The 16026-nt window shown below is 53.6% G+C and overlaps 3 protein-coding genes across 13 annotated transcripts in view; 1 reads left to right on the top strand and 2 right to left on the bottom strand.

Moving 5' to 3' along the window:
- Positions 1–328: 328 nt before the first annotated feature.
- FOXRED1 (FAD dependent oxidoreductase domain containing 1) lies at positions 329–7612 on the bottom strand. Of its 9 annotated transcripts, none has more exons than XM_045521696.2 (11): positions 7456–7612; positions 5349–5569; positions 4538–4648; positions 4152–4267; positions 2997–3091; positions 2615–2716; positions 2165–2241; positions 1819–2073; positions 1587–1716; positions 1251–1389; positions 329–1042 (listed from the first exon to the last, which is right to left on the bottom strand). In XM_045521696.2, the coding sequence occupies exons 1-11, from the start codon at positions 7538–7540 to the stop codon at positions 850–852; spliced, it is 1524 nt and encodes a 507-aa protein (XP_045377652.1). In that variant the 5' UTR covers positions 7541–7612; the 3' UTR covers positions 329–849. The 9 variants fall into 9 exon arrangements, with proteins under 9 accessions (XP_045377652.1, XP_010959979.1, XP_010959982.1 ...); XM_010961677.3 differs by having other exon boundaries at positions 4152–4270; positions 7456–7611; XM_010961680.3 differs by having other exon boundaries at positions 1251–1355; positions 1819–1979; positions 4152–4270; positions 7456–7611.
- Positions 7613–7824: 212 nt separating this feature from the next.
- Positions 7825–13808, top strand: SRPRA (SRP receptor subunit alpha). Its single transcript, XM_010961676.3, has 14 exons — positions 7825–8063; positions 8681–8764; positions 9061–9224; positions 9408–9571; positions 9819–9975; positions 10112–10265; positions 10499–10590; positions 10694–10812; positions 10941–11027; positions 11338–11510; positions 11604–11817; positions 12222–12385; positions 12470–12568; positions 12713–13808. Exons 1-14 carry the CDS (start codon positions 7947–7949, stop codon positions 12839–12841), a joined length of 1917 nt encoding a protein of 638 aa, XP_010959978.1. The 5' UTR covers positions 7825–7946; the 3' UTR covers positions 12842–13808.
- Positions 13809–14086: 278 nt separating this feature from the next.
- FAM118B (family with sequence similarity 118 member B) overlaps positions 14087–16026 on the bottom strand; it is a 38073-nt gene continuing 36133 nt past the window's right edge. For 2 of the 3 annotated variants that reach the window (XM_074356956.1, XM_074356954.1), the window contains exons 7-8: positions 14816–14875; positions 14087–14563 (exon numbers count right to left, since the gene is read on the bottom strand). In XM_074356956.1, coding sequence (XP_074213057.1) covers positions 14550–14563; positions 14816–14875 — 74 coding nt within the window. In that variant the 3' untranslated portion in view covers positions 14087–14549. The remainder of the gene's footprint in view (positions 14564–14815; positions 14876–16026) is intronic. The other variant, XM_074356955.1, reaches the window with a different exon arrangement.

Raw genomic sequence — 16026 nt, 5'->3', positions numbered from 1 at the left:
TAGAGGCGAGGGGCCAGGCAGATCAGAGGTGGAAACACCCCAGTGAGGACAGACACTGTGCTCTGCCTGCTGATGAGTCTCTAGTATGTAGGCCTGGCCAAGAGTAGGAGCTGAATCAATACCCAATAGGTGAACGAACACATTCCTTCCGTCTGCAGCCAAACCCCTGCAGGAACTCGGGAGAGGGGGAACTAGGGTGCAAACAAGATGGTTCACACTCAGGATTTAAGAAGGCTCCTGTGCTCCTCCCAGCCTGGTACCAAAGGCAGCGGGTGCTTCAAAAACAACTGCTGTGAGGTGAAAAGATGAAGGGACAGAAGACTGAAAGGAAGGAGTTAATCACATTTACTGATTGATAAATAGGGTAAACAGACAAGTCCATAGATCTGGGCCAGGATGCCCCCGAATGCTCCCTGCCTGCGCTCTGCTGGGGTGTGCAGAGATGGGCAGAGGCACTCTTTCTGGGTAGGAACCAGGAAGGAGCCAGTCCTGGGCCACGGTGCTCAGGTCCCCTGAGGTGTTCTGTCCAGCTGGGCTATGGCTGGCTGGCATCAGCCTAAGCCATGACCAGTCCTGGGGTCCCGCCCCATCATTCTCTGTCAGCCTGGGCCTCGGGTGCAGTGGTCTGCCTGCCTGCCCAGCCATATAGATGACCTGGATGAGAAGGTGGAGGTGACCCCAGCATGGGGCTGAGGAGGAATCAAGCGGTGAGGTGGGTGTGAACACGGGCCAGAATTAGAGCCCAGGGTGACAGATGGGCAGTGGGGCCCGTGGAGAGCTGACAGGCTCAGATGATACAGTGCTCCTGGGCCTTCTCTCCCAAGTAGAAGCGGCTGAAGAGGAAGGGGCTCAGGTCGATGGTCTGGAAGTGGCCCTCCAGCACCATCTCTGCCACTGCCCGCCCCACGGCAGGGGCCTGCTGGAGCCCGTGGCCACTGAAGCCCGTTGCAAAGTACATGTTGACGACCAGGGGGTGGGGGCCCACCACGCCGTTCTGGTCAAAGGTGTTGTAGTCATAGTAGCCAGCCCAAGCGCTCTTGACCTGCAAGTACACAAGACGTGGGGTTCTCGGGGGGCTGCCGAACTGCGCCATCTCACTCCCGGTCAGGGTCTGCACACAGCACCCTCCACCACGGCTGAGGGGGTGGACAGGATGGGTCCTCAGCAGATGTGGGGTGGAGGCACTGAGGTGTGGACAGGCTGTCCAAGGGCACCGAGACGTCCCAGTGCCACCATCTCCTTCCAGTTACCTTGAGAGTCTCGAAAGCTGGTACCCTCTGGGCCAAAAGGGGCCACACCTTATCCTGGAAGAAGTCGTGGTCCACTTCCAGGTTCCCTGGGTCCGGTTCCTCTTCCTGGGGGGAGAGGTGGGCACAAGGCTTACGCTGCCTGTGACACAAGGGCAGACCCAGATCTCACTGACCCCTTTAATCAGTCCCCTTGTAGGTGGGGGATAAGGGGGGGAGTCCCCACTTCCAACCCAAAAGGGACTGCTACATCACTACCAGTGCCAGGCCTTCCAAGGAAGCCTGACCCCTCACCGAAACCCCCGTCCCCCTCCCGGCACCCTGACCCATGGAGCTCACCGCAGTGGGACTGCAGCCGCCCAGGTAGTTGTTGCCTAATCCATCTCGGCGGAAATAGGCTCCACTGGGGTCTGCAAGGAGCGGAGCCTCCAGGCCTGGCCCCTGGGGGCAGTGCCACAGGTACACATACCTGCCGTGACCAGCGGTGTTAAGAAGCAGTGGGGACAGCAACCCCTCCCCGACTCTCTTCTCATCGCCCCCTCAGCTGCCTCAGGGTAAGGGGTGTTGTCACCTTTTCCTTGGCTCCACGGGCAGCTTGGTGCCCTGCAGGGTGCCAGGTGGCCCCTTCCCAATACCAGCCAGCTCTGCGATTTGCCCGGACCAGGCCCCCGCTGTGTTGACCACTATGGCACATTCCACAGGCTGGTACTCCTGGCTGTGGTCCACCTTGACCTGTGGGCACCAGAGGGAGAGCAGAGGGATGGCCTGGCCCACGCACCGGGCACCGGGAGTGGTACCTTTCTTCCTGAGCCTCAGTTTCCCCACACTGGAAGTAGGTCAAAGAAGGTCAAAATGACAGTCACCGCCTTCCTCATCCCTGCATTTTGGTAAAGGAGGTCCTTAGGCTGGGAACTTACGTGGACTTCGTGGATCTTTTTCAAAATCACCTCCTCCCCACTTGGGGTCTCCATGCGGTCAGATGAAGAGACAAAACCTGCAGGAAAAAGAAAAGAAACGAAGCCTCTGAGGCCTTGAAGAGGAAGAAGATGGGGGCTTCACTGGTTTCACAAGGAAGGTGAGCTGGAAGGCAGGGAGCTTTCCCACAGACACTGAAGCACACAGAGATGGGGCAACTGGGATGAACTTGGCTGCCCAGGACAGGAGAGCTGTCCAAAGCTTCAAGCAGATCACAAGTCACAGAGAATCCTGGTCAGGAGCTAGAGTCAGGATGCCTGGGACCAGCTCTCAGGGAGAACCCCCTACCCCCACCAACCCTGCTCAGTGTGTGTGTGATGGTAAGACCTGGTCTAGGCTGGCCCTGGCTGGCAGGGGAAACAAGCAGTGGGCACACGGGACCACAGACGCACGTGTCACCTCTCCTTGGCAGAAAAGGACCCCCATGGACTGGACCTTTCGCCGAAGCCCCTGGAGCAGTGACCAGGGGTCAAACCAACCTTCGTTCTCCAGCCCTGTAAGGAGAAAGAGGACTCGTGAAGAGGGGCTAGGACTCGCCCCTCCTGTGGTATTTCCTGCCCCTCTCACTCTTCTTTAGGGCTTGTAAGCTGGGGAAGCTCATATTGACCAACTGCACCAGAGTCAAATCCCATGGAAGGACAGAGTGCTAGCATGGCCTTGGGGAGGCCCTGCTGGCCAGGAGGGACGTGTTCCTCCTTGATGAGGCTGTGGGGTGCTGAGACCTCCAACCTGAGGCGCCCCTCACCCCCTGACCCCTCTGCAAACATGCCTCACCATAAGATGCCAAAGCCACTCCCTCTGTGTTTATCCAGGGAAACTTGTTCCGAAGCTGCTCTGGAGACATCAGACAAACTTTGGCTCCTTCCTGCCTGGAGAAATGTGTGGGTCTGTGTGTGTGTGGTGGAGAGGGTGAGTGTGCAGAGGGAGTATGGGCCCCAGCTCCACAAGTGGGGGCTCCATGCCATTCACGTCACTCCGCCACCCCAAACCCCCCTTGCTGCCTGGGCAAAGACCAAGCTCCATCTTCAGCATCTGACCCCCTTCCCTTCCTACAGCCTGGCCACCCTTTGGCCACACTGAACGTCTTGTCACCCCATCACTGTTCCACATCCTTTCACAACAGGACAGGTCATTTTGTTCCCTCCACTCCTGCCTGGGACGGCCTTCCTGTCCACTTCCTAGTACAACCCTGTTCACCAGCACAACCACCTCCTCTGGGACCCTGATGCCCAGAGGTAGCCTTGTAGGTGCTGGAAGAGCACAGCCCCGACCAGACTGCCTGGTTCAAGTCCCAGGGCCGCCGCTTACTAGCTCCGGGTGCCTCCGTTTCATCACATGTAAAGTGGGGATGTTCTGATGATTAAATGAGTTACTATCGGGAATGCATTTAGGACAAGACCTGATGTTATTAGTGAGAGTTGTGGAAGCATCTGTTAAAGGTGCCTGCCCTTGACTGGTCATGAGACCCACTTGAGGTGGGGCAGCCAAGTCAGGCACCAGCCTGTCTCTTACACGAGCCCTGCTCCTTTGCTTGCTTTTTGTCTGTGGCTGCCTTTGTGCTTCAGGTGCGGAGCTGAGTGACTGCAACAGAGACCGTACGGCCTGCCGAGCCTACAAGTTCTACTCTCTGGCTCTTATAGAAGAAGTTTGCTGATTCCTGGGCCCCGCCCTGGAGACCCTGACTTATTAGGTGGGGCGTGTTCTGGGAGGCTGTCACCGCCCAGCAGTTTAGGAACCACAGCACAGTGCTCTGTCCGCGTCTGTATCACAGCACTTAGCACTGGGGATCGGAAGCCTGCCCGTGTCTGTCGTTCCTGACAGACTGAGCTCCCAGAGAGTACGGCCTGTCTCCTCAACTGTCGTCCCGGTTCCCCAAACCGCTGCGTGCGTGCGGCTGGGCAGCAGCGTGGAGCCACGCCAGGTGCCCACCTCTGCACTTTCACGTTGTTTTCCATGGTCGCCGCACCCTTCTCTGAAGCCAGAAAGAGGTAGCCGGAGGGGTTGAACTGGAGGTCCAGGGGAGGATCATCGACCACAGCCAGGTACTCCTGTGTGCAAAGCAAAGCTCCTCAAAGAAGCTGACTTCAGGAAGAGAGGGAGCGCTTCCCCGGCTTTCCCAGCACAGCCCCCGGGCTCGGTGCCCCAGCCCTGAGAGAAGCCCTCTCCAGGCACCACCACTGGGAAGAAAACCAGGGGTGCCAACTCCTAGCTGCCTGACCCACTCCTGCTCCATGTTCCCCCAGCCAGCTGGGCTGCTCCTCTCTCTGGGCTAAAGAAGGGGTCACCACCCCACCCCCAAATCTCACTGCATGTACATTGATGTTGCGCAGAAATTCGACCGAGAAGAGGGAAAGCTGGATGTTCTCCGGCAATGAGAACTGCTGACGAATCCCGCCCACAGACAGCACGGTGGAGGCCTGGGAATACTGTGGAAAGACAAGGGAAGTCGAGGGGGACCCTGTCACACGTGAGCAGGATACTGTAACGGAGGGTGTCACATACCCCGAATTAAAGGGGAGTCCTATTTGCAAGTTTATGATCTAAACTTGCATAAACCCATAGAATAAGCCAACCCGTGGCCCAGAGGACAACAGTTATTAAAATCCTTATTAGCAGATGTGCAGAGCAGAGAGGGTCAGTCCTCGAAAAAGGGCTGGGCACTGTCGGACAAAATGGTAATGGCCCGGAAGTTGAAGGCAGGAGACTGACATTTGCTCTACTAATTAGAACACAGAGGGATCTGGCCAGAGTAGCAAGATTCATGACTAGCTGGCAGTATAGAAACAACCAAAGTGCAAAAACCTCAGAAGTAATGCAGCCTAAAAGGGGGCTGTGAAAGCTGTTTGTGTGAATTATAGCTTGAATGCAGGCCAGACCTGTGAGATCTCAAAAGCTCCAACATTGTGAAATTTGTTTTCAGAAGCAAAAACCTTACTGTCAAGGTCCCTAGTTTGAGTGAGAAAGAACCTGGGACTATTTCTCAACAAAGTCCAAAGCACAGACCTGGCCCTTTGGACCTTCAAAGATTGAGGTCTTTCCTCTCTCCCCCCTTCCCCTGTCCCTAGAGTCCTTAGTGAAATAAGAGTCTGTGCCCGACTCCTGACTCTGCCCTACCCCATATCTCACCGTGTGGTCCCGTTCCACCACCAGCACCTTAATGGCACCTCGCTGCTTCTCCAACCTCTTCAGCCAATAGGCCACAGACAGGCCAAGCACCCCACCCCCCACAATCACCACATCTGAGTGTTCAGGGGGCAGGTGGCTGGTGTCATACAGTGGATTCCAGGCCCCTCCGGGAATGACAGACTGGATCTTCTTCTTAATCTCGGACACCTTTCCATCCCATTCTGTGGGATGCAGTTATGGTCAAAGAGGGCCAGACATTTCCTTTCCAGGAGGAGGGGGTCAGAGGATGAGCACAGGAAAAGGTGGGCTAAACTGACACTGAGGTGGCAGTCCTCACTGTCATCCCTTCTCACAAGGTCACCCTGCACCCAGCAGCATCCCACAGCTTTGCTTCGTGGACTCTATGACAGAGTCCCTCTACCTTTGCATGCATTATGCCCAGCACTGCAAGATTCAACTTCCTAAAATTAACACTCTCTACTCTCTCCCTAGGCTAGGGAAACTTACACATATTTTTTTCCTGTGCAGACCTTTCTCTCCTCTGAGCCCAGGCTCCTGGACCAAGAGGTCCTGGCACACCCCAAGCTGCACTGCCCACTGAAGCATGGTACCTCTGAGTGATATCTTATCCTGGATATCCGTCACAACCGTCAAACCTACATGCATGTCCCATCTGTTATCAAGTCCTGATGACTTTGCCTCCTAAATATCTCCCCAACCTATCCCCTTTTTTCCCATCTCTACCACCACCACCCTAGACCAAACCACAATAATCTCTCCTAGACTGGCAAAAGCTCCTGTTTCCACTCATTCTCCTCTTGCCCACCCCACCCCCTGACTTCTTTTCTATATCACAGCTAGAATGATCTTTTCTAAACACCAATTTAACTGCACACCCTCTTGCTTAAAACCCTCTGGTGGCTTTCCCTTACTCTAAGGATAAAAGCCCAAAATCTTTAACATGGCCCATGAGACCCTGTGCGCTCTGGCTCCCGTTCACCTTATCCTCCCTGCACACTCCAGCCCCAGCCCCTTCATTCCCGCCACAGGGGATCCACATGGATATTCTCTCTGCTCTGAAACTCTGTGTCCACTTCTTTGCCTAGTTAACTCCTTGCTTCCATTAGATCTCAGCTCAGTTATCATATTTCTCAGGAAAGCTTTTCCTGACCCCCCAGACTATGCCAAGTTCTCCTGTCACGCTATCTCATAGCTCTGTGAACCGCTCTTGCAACTTTGAGTTTATCTGTGATTGCTTCCTGCTGTACTATGTCTACCCTCTCCACTGAATCTCCAGCCTAGCACAGTGCCTGGCACACCCTAAATGCTCAATCAATGTCTTGAATAAATGAATCCTTTTGTTTTTCATCCCTAACACACAAATCTCCAAGTCTTCCGTCTCCAATTCAAAGTTCCATCTCAGTAGCATTCAAATCTTTCTTTGATCTTGACTTAATACATTTCACGCTACTTCTAACTCTCTATCGAGATGGACTTTGCTAATTCCTTGCACAAGAACACTTTTTTTTTCCTTCTAACCTTGCTCAATTCTCCAGAGCCTGGAAATCATGCCTTCTTTGAACCAGTAAACATCGGCTTTCAAGGCTGATCTCAGTTCCCACCTGCTGCATGAACTTCTACAATTACTCTAGCTACTGGCACTAGCAGTGCAGGGCAGCCTACAAGTTGGGTTCTACCCAGTGTTGGACTGGTCTACTGAAGCCTTCCCTCTTCAGGCACCTGCAGAGCATACATCGAATTGTCTCTTTCTCTGCTCCCTCCTTCACAGCCACAACACTAAGCGCAGCTTCCTGCACGCGAGCAGGACTTAATGCACATATAAGCAACCAATGAATCAGCCTTGCTGTTATTCTGGAGGAAAGGTGAAGCGTAGAATGACCTGGGAATTGTTACCTGATAAGGGCAAGCTTGGCATTTATACATCTGCCCCGGTCTTACAAGCTCCGGTAGGCAAGGTTACCCCCTTCTCCCAGCGAACCACTGTCTTCCCTCCGTGGGCTGGGCCCCCAAGTCCTGAAGGTCTGGACACAGCTGGAGATTGGGGGCACCCAAGAACCACGATACCCTCCGCTGCCCTCCACTTTACCCAGAGTAGAGACTCCTCTGCGTGTGCCTAGCCCCAGGCCCAAGAGGCCCCGGCCCCAGCCGAGCCACAGTGCCCTCCGAAGCATGGCCCTGCTGCGCCTGACAGGTCTGAGAAGGCCGCCTCACACCAATAGCGTCCCACCCTCACGTCACTACTCCGCGCCGCCGGCCGTTCAGGCGGGCGCGCCCATTGGCCAGCCTCCCCTCCGGACCCCGCCCCTCCGCCCTATAGACAGCCGTCCTCTCCCGTGACTCCCCAAGAGCCCCGCCCAGTCCCGCCCACTCCCTCCATTGGCGAGCCCGGCGTCTACGTCAGTCCTGCGCGCCCTGGGGTGGAGCGGGGGAGGGTATCCCGCGGCGCCGAGCGGAAGTGCGGCTGAGCCGGTTTCCGGGGCCGCTGGTGTGACGTGTCCCGCGCTTGACGCAGCAGGAAGCGGCGGCGATCGCGGCCTGAGTTCCCGGCGCCGGACCGGCTCCTCTCCCGCTGCCGCCATGCTCGACTTCTTCACCATTTTCTCGAAAGGCGGGCTCGTGCTCTGGTGCTTCCAGGGCGTGAGCGACTCATGCACCGGGCCCGTTAACGCGTTGATTCGTTCCGTGCTGCTGCAGGTACCGCCCCCGCGGGATCAGAACTCTGGGCGTCCCCCTGACCTGGTCCATAGTCCCCTCGACTGGCCCTGCGCCTCCCTCCCACCCCGTCGGCCCACCTCAAACTGGTCCCTTACTCGTAATCCGGACTTGACTTCTTTCTCCCGCCCCCGTCAGACCCTCTCGCAACTTTGCGACGTCCCCTCCCCCTCCGCTTTCTGGGACTCTGGCCTGATTCCCTATCCTATTGAGACTTCCCATTGTTCCCTCCACTCACTCCCAGCAGCTTGGTTCTCTGTCGTTTCGAAGGCTGGATGAGATAATGGATGGAAAAGCGTCTTTCAAGAACTGTAGATAGTGTACAGCTGCTAATAAACCCGATTGTTTATCTGAGGGCTACTTTCCTTCCGTCTCCACGTGTCCTTCCTTCCCACCTCCTTCCCCTTCCCCCCAGCTTGGTGTCTCCTTTTTTCCCTGGTGGAGTGCTGGAGAGCAAGCAGTCCCCGCGCATCTTCTCGCCCTGGGAACAGATTTGACTTTGGGGGAATGTCTAGTTACTTCTCAAAGGTAATCCTGGAGGCGTCCAAGTTTATGTTTTGTGGTGATGGTCCGAACTCTGAGATACACTCTTTTTCCAGGAAAGGGGAGGTAACAACTCCTTCACCCATGAGGCTCTTACACTCAAGTACAAGCTGGACAACCAGTTTGAGCTGGTGTTTGTGGTAAGTGGGAGATATTTTAGAGGGGCATGAATACGTTTGCAACACAGTCCTGATTATTAGGAGAATCCTGATGAATTGCACCCAGTGTATATGATGAAGTAACTGAGAAGATAGGGAGGGTGGAGGGGGAAAGGGAGGAAGCTCTTGGGCCCAGGCAGAGAGCTTGGCGTTCCTCCGGTCGGGGCAACCTGCCAAGTGGCTGAGCCAGTCTCTGGAGGCCTGGGTTGAGTTGGCTTCCCTCTGTTCTGGGCTGGCATGTAAGCAGATCTGTTGGCTCTGTTTATTTCCCTAAACAGGTTGGTTTTCAGAAGATCCTAACACTGACGTACGTAGACAAGTTGATAGACGATGTGCACCGGCTGTTTCGGGACAAGTACCGCACTGAGATCCAACAGCAAAGTGCTTTAAGTCTATTGAATGGCACTTTTGATTTCCAAAATGACTTCCTGCGGCTCCTTCGGTGAGAGGCCTCTCCTTTCGAAACCAATTTCCATGACTTGATGAGCTCCCTCCTTCTGGAGGGCAGTTCAAGTGTAGTAAATTGTGGCTTGAAGGACACTCCTGAGCTTGCTGCCCAGTTCTGATTGTCCTCTTGATGTGAGGGCCGTGTCTCTGGATTTGGACTATCCTTTTTTCTCTTTAGTGAAGCAGAGGAGAGCAGTAAGATCCGTGCTCCCACGACCATGAAGAAATTTGAAGATTCTGAAAAGGCCAAGAAACCTGTGAGGTCCATGATTGAGACACGGGGTGAAAAGCCCAAGGAAAAAGCAAAGAACAGCAGAAAAACCAAGGGGGCAAAGAAAGAAGGTGAGTTTGAGCTTGGACGTCCTGGGGCCTGAGAAGTCGTCAAGGACTGAAGTGGTCCCTGTCCTTCCTCTGTCATTGCTTGCCTCCCTCACTTGGGGGCCTGCCACCCTCACTGTCACCTCCAGTCCTTGTCATCCCCAAGATGTTTGCTCCTAGATGTTTCCTCGTTACGACTTGGGACACTTTTTCCCATTTGTTTATTTTGTTGGAGTTTGGTCCTTTTTTCAGTGAGTTTTGTCCTTGATAGGTTCTGATGGCCCTTTGGCTACCAGCAAAGCAGTCCCCGCAGAAAAGCCAGGTCCAGTGGGGCCTGAGAATGGGGTGGAACTTTCCAAAGAGGAACTGATACGCAGGAAGCGAGAAGAGTTCATTCAGAAGCACGGGAAGGGTATGGAGAAGTCCGGGTGAGCATCCCAGCTTGCACCATGAGTACCATTATCTAGACACGCTGGAGCGAGAGAGTTCTCGTCTCTGACTCTTGGGTGGATGTTTCCTCTCCCATTTCTCCACCATAACCCTTTGTGCTGTAACCCTTTGCAGTAAGTCTGCAAAGTCAGATGCTCCCAAGGAGAAGGGCAAAAAGGCGCCCCGGGTGTGGGCACTGGGTGGCTCTGCTCCCAAGGAAGTCTTGGACTACAGCACCCCCACCACCAACGGAGCCCCTGAGGTGGCCCCGCCTGAGGACATCAACTTGGTAAGAGGCAGCAGGGGCCAGAGTGAAGGCTACCGTTAGTAAGAAACGGGGGAGGAAGTGGAAATGAGGAAGGTGGTACCCTTGATTTCTTGGAGTGAGGGGGTGAGTCACACTTGGAGCTTCCCAAATCATAAAGGGAGAGCAGAGCAGGCAGGGCGAACCCTGGGCTTTTCTCCCTCACAGAACCCTTAGTGTCCCTGACCCCACCTCCTTCCTTTTCCTACACCCTCCAGATCCGAGGGACTGGGCCTGGGGGGCAGCTCCAGGATCTGGACTGCAGCAGCTCGGATGACGAAGGGGCGGCTCAAAACTCCACCAAACCCAGGTAGGGGGTTTCAGGTGGCGGGTGGTACATGCAGCTGCAGAGCTGATGGGCCTGGACCCCTGCCCTCTGGCTTTTGTGCATCTGTACTCTCCTGTGCCTGCAGTGCTACCAAGGGGACTCTGGGTGGCATGTTTGGGATGCTGAAGGGCCTTGTGGGTTCCAAGAGCTTGACTCGTGAAGACATGGAATCTGTGCTGGACAAGATGCGTGACCACCTCATTGGTGAGTCTGCCGAGCAGGTGGGCTCGTGTTTACGGGGTAGGGATGGTGTGGGGTGGTTTCTCAGTGGTACCATGAGGGTCATTCACTGCTGATGTGGCACTCACACCACACCTGTCCCCCCTCCTCAGCTAAGAATGTGGCAGCCGACATTGCAGTCCAGCTCTGTGAGTCTGTGGCCAGCAAGCTGGAAGGGAAGGTGATGGGGACGTTCAGTAGTAAGTACCTCCCTCAGCCAGAAGTCCTTAGGTAAGGCGTTATCCAGGAGGCTTCCACTAGACCTCCGTTCTTACTAGGTGTGTGATTTTTGACAAATTCCATAACCTCTAATCTATTACATAGCTTAGATTCTAGGTGTTAATAACATCTAAATTAGAAGAACTAAATGAGTTAATACTTGTAAAGTGCTGTCGGGTATGGTGTGGATTCCTGGGCAGACTCCTAGTTCCTTGAGCTCTGAGTTGTCCTGGGCGTCCTTGGAGTATGTTATTTGGGTTTCATGGATCTGCCTCCTCCTCCCCCTTTCAGCGGTGACTTCCACAGTAAAGCAAGCTCTTCAAGAGTCCCTGGTGCAGATTCTGCAGCCACAGCGCCGCGTAGACATGCTCCGGGATATCATGGACGCCCAGCGTCACCAGCGCCCTTACGTGGTTACTTTCTGTGGCGTTAACGGCGTGGGGAAGTCCACTAACCTTGCCAAGGTCAGTGCAGTTCCCCAGCTCATCTCTGACGTTGTTCTTCCCCATTTCCTAGCCTCTGGGTCCAGGTGGCAGTTTCTTTTGCCATTTTCACAGATTTCCTTCTGGCTGTTGGAGAATCGCTTCAGTGTCCTCATTGCGGCCTGTGATACGTTTCGCGCTGGGGCTGTGGAGCAGCTGCGGACGCACACCCGGCGCCTGAGCGCCCTCCACCCCCCGGAGAAGCACGGCGGCCGCACCATGGTGCAGCTGTTCGAGAAGGGCTACGGCAAGGATGCTGCAGGCATTGCCATGGAAGCTATTGCCTTTGGTACAGTGCACAACAAGCGGGGAGCTGGTCTGGGCCCCTTTCTTCCTTGGTTTCTCTTGGAACTTGGAGAGGACCAGGATTACCCTACTACCAACTTACTGCTCAGAAACGGGTCAGCCTTAGTGACATGCTCTGCTCTGGGGTCCCAGGTGTAGTTACAAGCAAGGCTAATGCATCCCAACCAGAGAGGCCTCTCCTTGGTCATCTTTATCCTACTGTCATCCTTCTCCTAAATGTGCCTGATGGCCGAGCATGGGAGTTTTTTCTGATTTTACATGACCTGGTAGGTCACCTAGAGCCCGAGGAAACAGGCTTTTAAGGCGGCCAGTTTGGGACTCCTTCAGGGCAAGCTGAAATGAGCGCAGTAGTCCAGATTTGAGCTGACCGCTTTTTTTTCTCTCTAGCACGAAACCAAGGCTTTGATGTGGTGCTGGTGGACACGGCGGGCCGCATGCAAGACAACGCCCCTCTGATGACTGCCCTGGCCAAGCTCATTACTGTCAACGCGCCCGACTTGGTGCTGTTTGTAGGGGAGGCCTTAGTAGGCAATGAGGCTGTGGACCAGCTGGTGAGGGCTAGAGCCCGGTTCTCTTTCCAGCCTCAGCCTTGGCCACTGTAGCAGAAGCACTGACATCATGTTTCTCCTTTCCAGGTCAAGTTCAACAGAGCCTTGGCTGACCATTCTATGGCTCAGACGCCTCGGCTCATTGATGGCATTGTCCTTACCAAATTTGATACAATTGATGACAAGGTAAGTATGGACATGGGGCAGAGTGGGGCTGGGAGGGAGACAGCCAGCCTTCACAAGGGAGCAGTTGGCTCCAAAGCCTTCTGTTGCTGAGGGAGTGGCAGGGAGTGGCCTGGAGCTGACTGGGGATCCTTTTCTCCCATTCAGGTGGGAGCTGCTATTTCTATGACCTACATCACAAGCAAACCCATCGTCTTTGTGGGCACTGGCCAGACCTACTGTGACCTACGCAGTCTCAACGCCAAGGCTGTTGTGGCTGCCCTCATGAAGGCTTAACATGGCTTTTGCCCAATACCAAATCACCGCTTCCCCCCAAAGCCCCCATCCCTGTATCAAGAATGTGCTTCAGAGTATGTGAGCGACTTGTCTTCAGTGTAGTTCAAAGGCAGAGCAAGGGGAGCTCCAGGGGCTTCCAGCTCTAGGAGGAGCTCCTAACCCCACTCCCTGTTCAGCCCAGCCTCCACCTGCAAGGAGGGCCTAGTCATGTTAACAGTCACTGCCCGGTGCCCCACCCCCACCCCAGTCTTCCCTGTTCCTACTCAGGCATCCCTTCACTCTGCCTAGAGACTCGGTCTCATTACAGCTTTGACCAATGGTTAGAAGATCCAACACCAGAGCTTGGCTACTTAGGAATTAGGGAATGTCCGAACATCGTTGCCAGCTCCATTAGATGAAGAGACTTCCAGAGCCAGCTCTGGGCCTTGAGTGGCACCTCTCCCTAGGATAGTCTTCAGGTCCCTAGGGCCAAGATGACACCCCACATGGTGGCAGTGTATGGCCTGTTCTTAATTGCTGCTAACTCGCTGATGACCCCTCTCCCCGTTTACCCAAAGCATCAGCTAGGCCAGAGAGGTGCCGCAGACGGGTGAAAGGGGAGTCCCCGCTTCCTCGGAAACACAGGGAGCCGAGCTGCAGTGCTGCAATGGGCTTCTCAGCCTCCCAAACCACCTCCCACTCTGAGAATCCACACATAACTTTGCATGTTCCCTTTCCTGGGAGAAAACCAGCTGTCAGAAGGGGATACACGTGGCCCCCAGCCCCTTCTTCACCTGAGCAGTTCCTGGCTTTCCCTCCTCTCTACAGTGCCTGGTAGACAAGTGCTACGTTGAAGAATACGAACCTTGTTAAGACTTGTCCTGTAGCTTGGTATTACAGACGTGCTATTAGTGCAATAAGGTAAAGGCTGTCCGCCCAGAGAAATACATAATTTATATAAGAAAATAAATTTCATAAATAAACCGCCTTTTAGGTCTTGGGAGTTACTTTATAGGGGACTGGGAACTAAAATCCCTCCTTGCACTAACTCTAGTTCTAGGATGTATGGTAAGAAAGGAAACACCGGATGGATGCTGAGGAATCTGGTAAAACGAATGGTTCTGAGAACGAGACCGCCCTGCTCCAAGGTGGGAAAACACAACCTGGAAGATTTAAACTGAGTTGCGAACATGAGGCTGGTCAGTGCTTCTGCAGGTCAGGCGTTCTCTAAAGTGATTCTAGAAGTAGACCCAGGGCCCTGGGAAGTAAACGAACAAGCTTTTAATACAGCTCAATTATGTAAAATACTGTACACTGTAAAAGGTCTAGAAAACTAGAGCTTCAAGTCATGTTTTAAAAAAGCCATTAAGCTTAATTGAAAAACCAAGTCGAGAGTACAAAACTGCAGCCAGGGCCACGGCCAGTCCGTGGCGTCCAGATCCCAAATCCTTCATGCAGCGCCACAGCCACAGTCAGCAGAGGGGTCCTGTGATGTGCTGTGTGGACACAGGGTGCCAGCCGGGGGTGGGGCGGGGCTGCACTGGGTCACTGAATATGCTTGAAAGGGAATGCCAAGAACCAGCCGGCACGAGGGTTAGGCGGGTACTCCCCCCGCCACCGCCCTGGCCCCGGCCTTCCACCTCAGGGCTGCGGTGCTTCCTGGGAGCTGCTGTGGGTTCTCGTACGTTTGCTTGTTAAACACTGTCCACGGTGGCGAGTCCTCTAGCCCTCATGTACTATGGTCTGTGGAGAGAGAAAATGCAGAGAATACAGTGAAGCTTCACAGAACAGGGCTACACACCTAATGCTGCAGGTGCTCGAGCTCAGCCCTTCAGGAGACGACATGCAAGAAACCAGGGATCTTGTCACAGATGTGACGGGGACACAGGCTCCGTAACAGGTAGGCGAGGGAAGGAGTCACTATTCTCCAAGGTGTTAGGCCCAGGAGAACGCTTTCTGCTGACAGACTGACAAGTAGAACAGGAAATGCCATACCTCTCACTTCACTGTGTGCTGCAGAGGAGCCGTTCAGCTGACCTTCTCTCACCACCCCTGCTAAACGGAACACACATCGGTATCAGATATTAGACTGAAAAGCTAAAACTTAACAGCAGAAAGAAAAGAACCAACTGAAGGGAGATGAAAACACATGGTTTGACTAAGAAGGGTGATGTGTGGCAGGAGGCGGCGGCGGGGAGAATAAACTGGGTTAGTTTTTGCACTGTTGTATCAAATAACAGGGACATGGTGAGGTCCCTGAGTGCGCTAACATTCCTGGTGAGCAAAACAAAAGTGTGCTTGCCGTCCCTAACTAGTCTAGAAGGCCAAGTTTAGGTTCAAAAAATTACTCCAGCCTGGGATAAGAAGCCACACACAGGTGGGCAAATTCAACCAAGCATAAGAGTGAACAGCAGCAGACATCCCACGGGATAAGACAGGTTTCCAGGCTACGGTGCAATTGGCCACATGCCGCTGTTTTAAGAATTCTCTTCCGCAGTCACACTAAGCACATTTCAGATGCTCAATGGCCACGTGTGGCTTGTGGCTACAGTACTAGACAGTGAAGATTATAAAATATTTCTCATTGTAGGAAACTATCGGACAGCACTGGGATAGATAAGGTGTAGGAAGAAGTTTGAAACCAAACATATGGAAGAAAAAAACCAGCAAAAACAGCAATCAGAATTACGGCCAATTAGAGTATAAATAAAAGACACAAGTTAGTACGCCCCTTTTAGAAAAAGCACTTCAGCAATGCTTCTCAACCACTAAAACGTTCATGTCCTTTGACCAGTAAATACACTGAGAGTGCATCCTAAGGAAATGAGGCAGGAGGGAAAACTGTAGTGATGACAATGACGATGCCGTTCACCGCAATGGTGCTCACAACACGAAAAACCAGGAAAAACCTAGAAACTCCTAACTTAGGGGAATAATTAGGTAACTGACATCTGCACTGGAATTTAGGCGTTAAAAACACTGGTTATGAAGACTGCAGCTATGTGGGAAAATGTATACTGCATCACTGAATAAAAGAAGTACCAAGACTATGTATACTTTGTTTACAGCCATGAAGAAATGCTTAGGGAAAAGTGCTGACCGGAAATGGACCAAAATTACTGCTTGGAGGACACTAATGAATTATATGAGAATCATCTGCTTTTCCCAATTACTTGATTTTTCTGAAATAAATGTACTCGGCTCCC

Source organism: Camelus bactrianus, chromosome 33 (assembly GCF_048773025.1).
Source record: "Camelus bactrianus isolate YW-2024 breed Bactrian camel chromosome 33, ASM4877302v1, whole genome shotgun sequence".
In the NCBI taxonomy this organism is placed as follows: domain Eukaryota; kingdom Metazoa; phylum Chordata; class Mammalia; order Artiodactyla; family Camelidae; genus Camelus; species Camelus bactrianus.
This window is presented reverse-complemented; position numbering and strand designations above follow the sequence as displayed.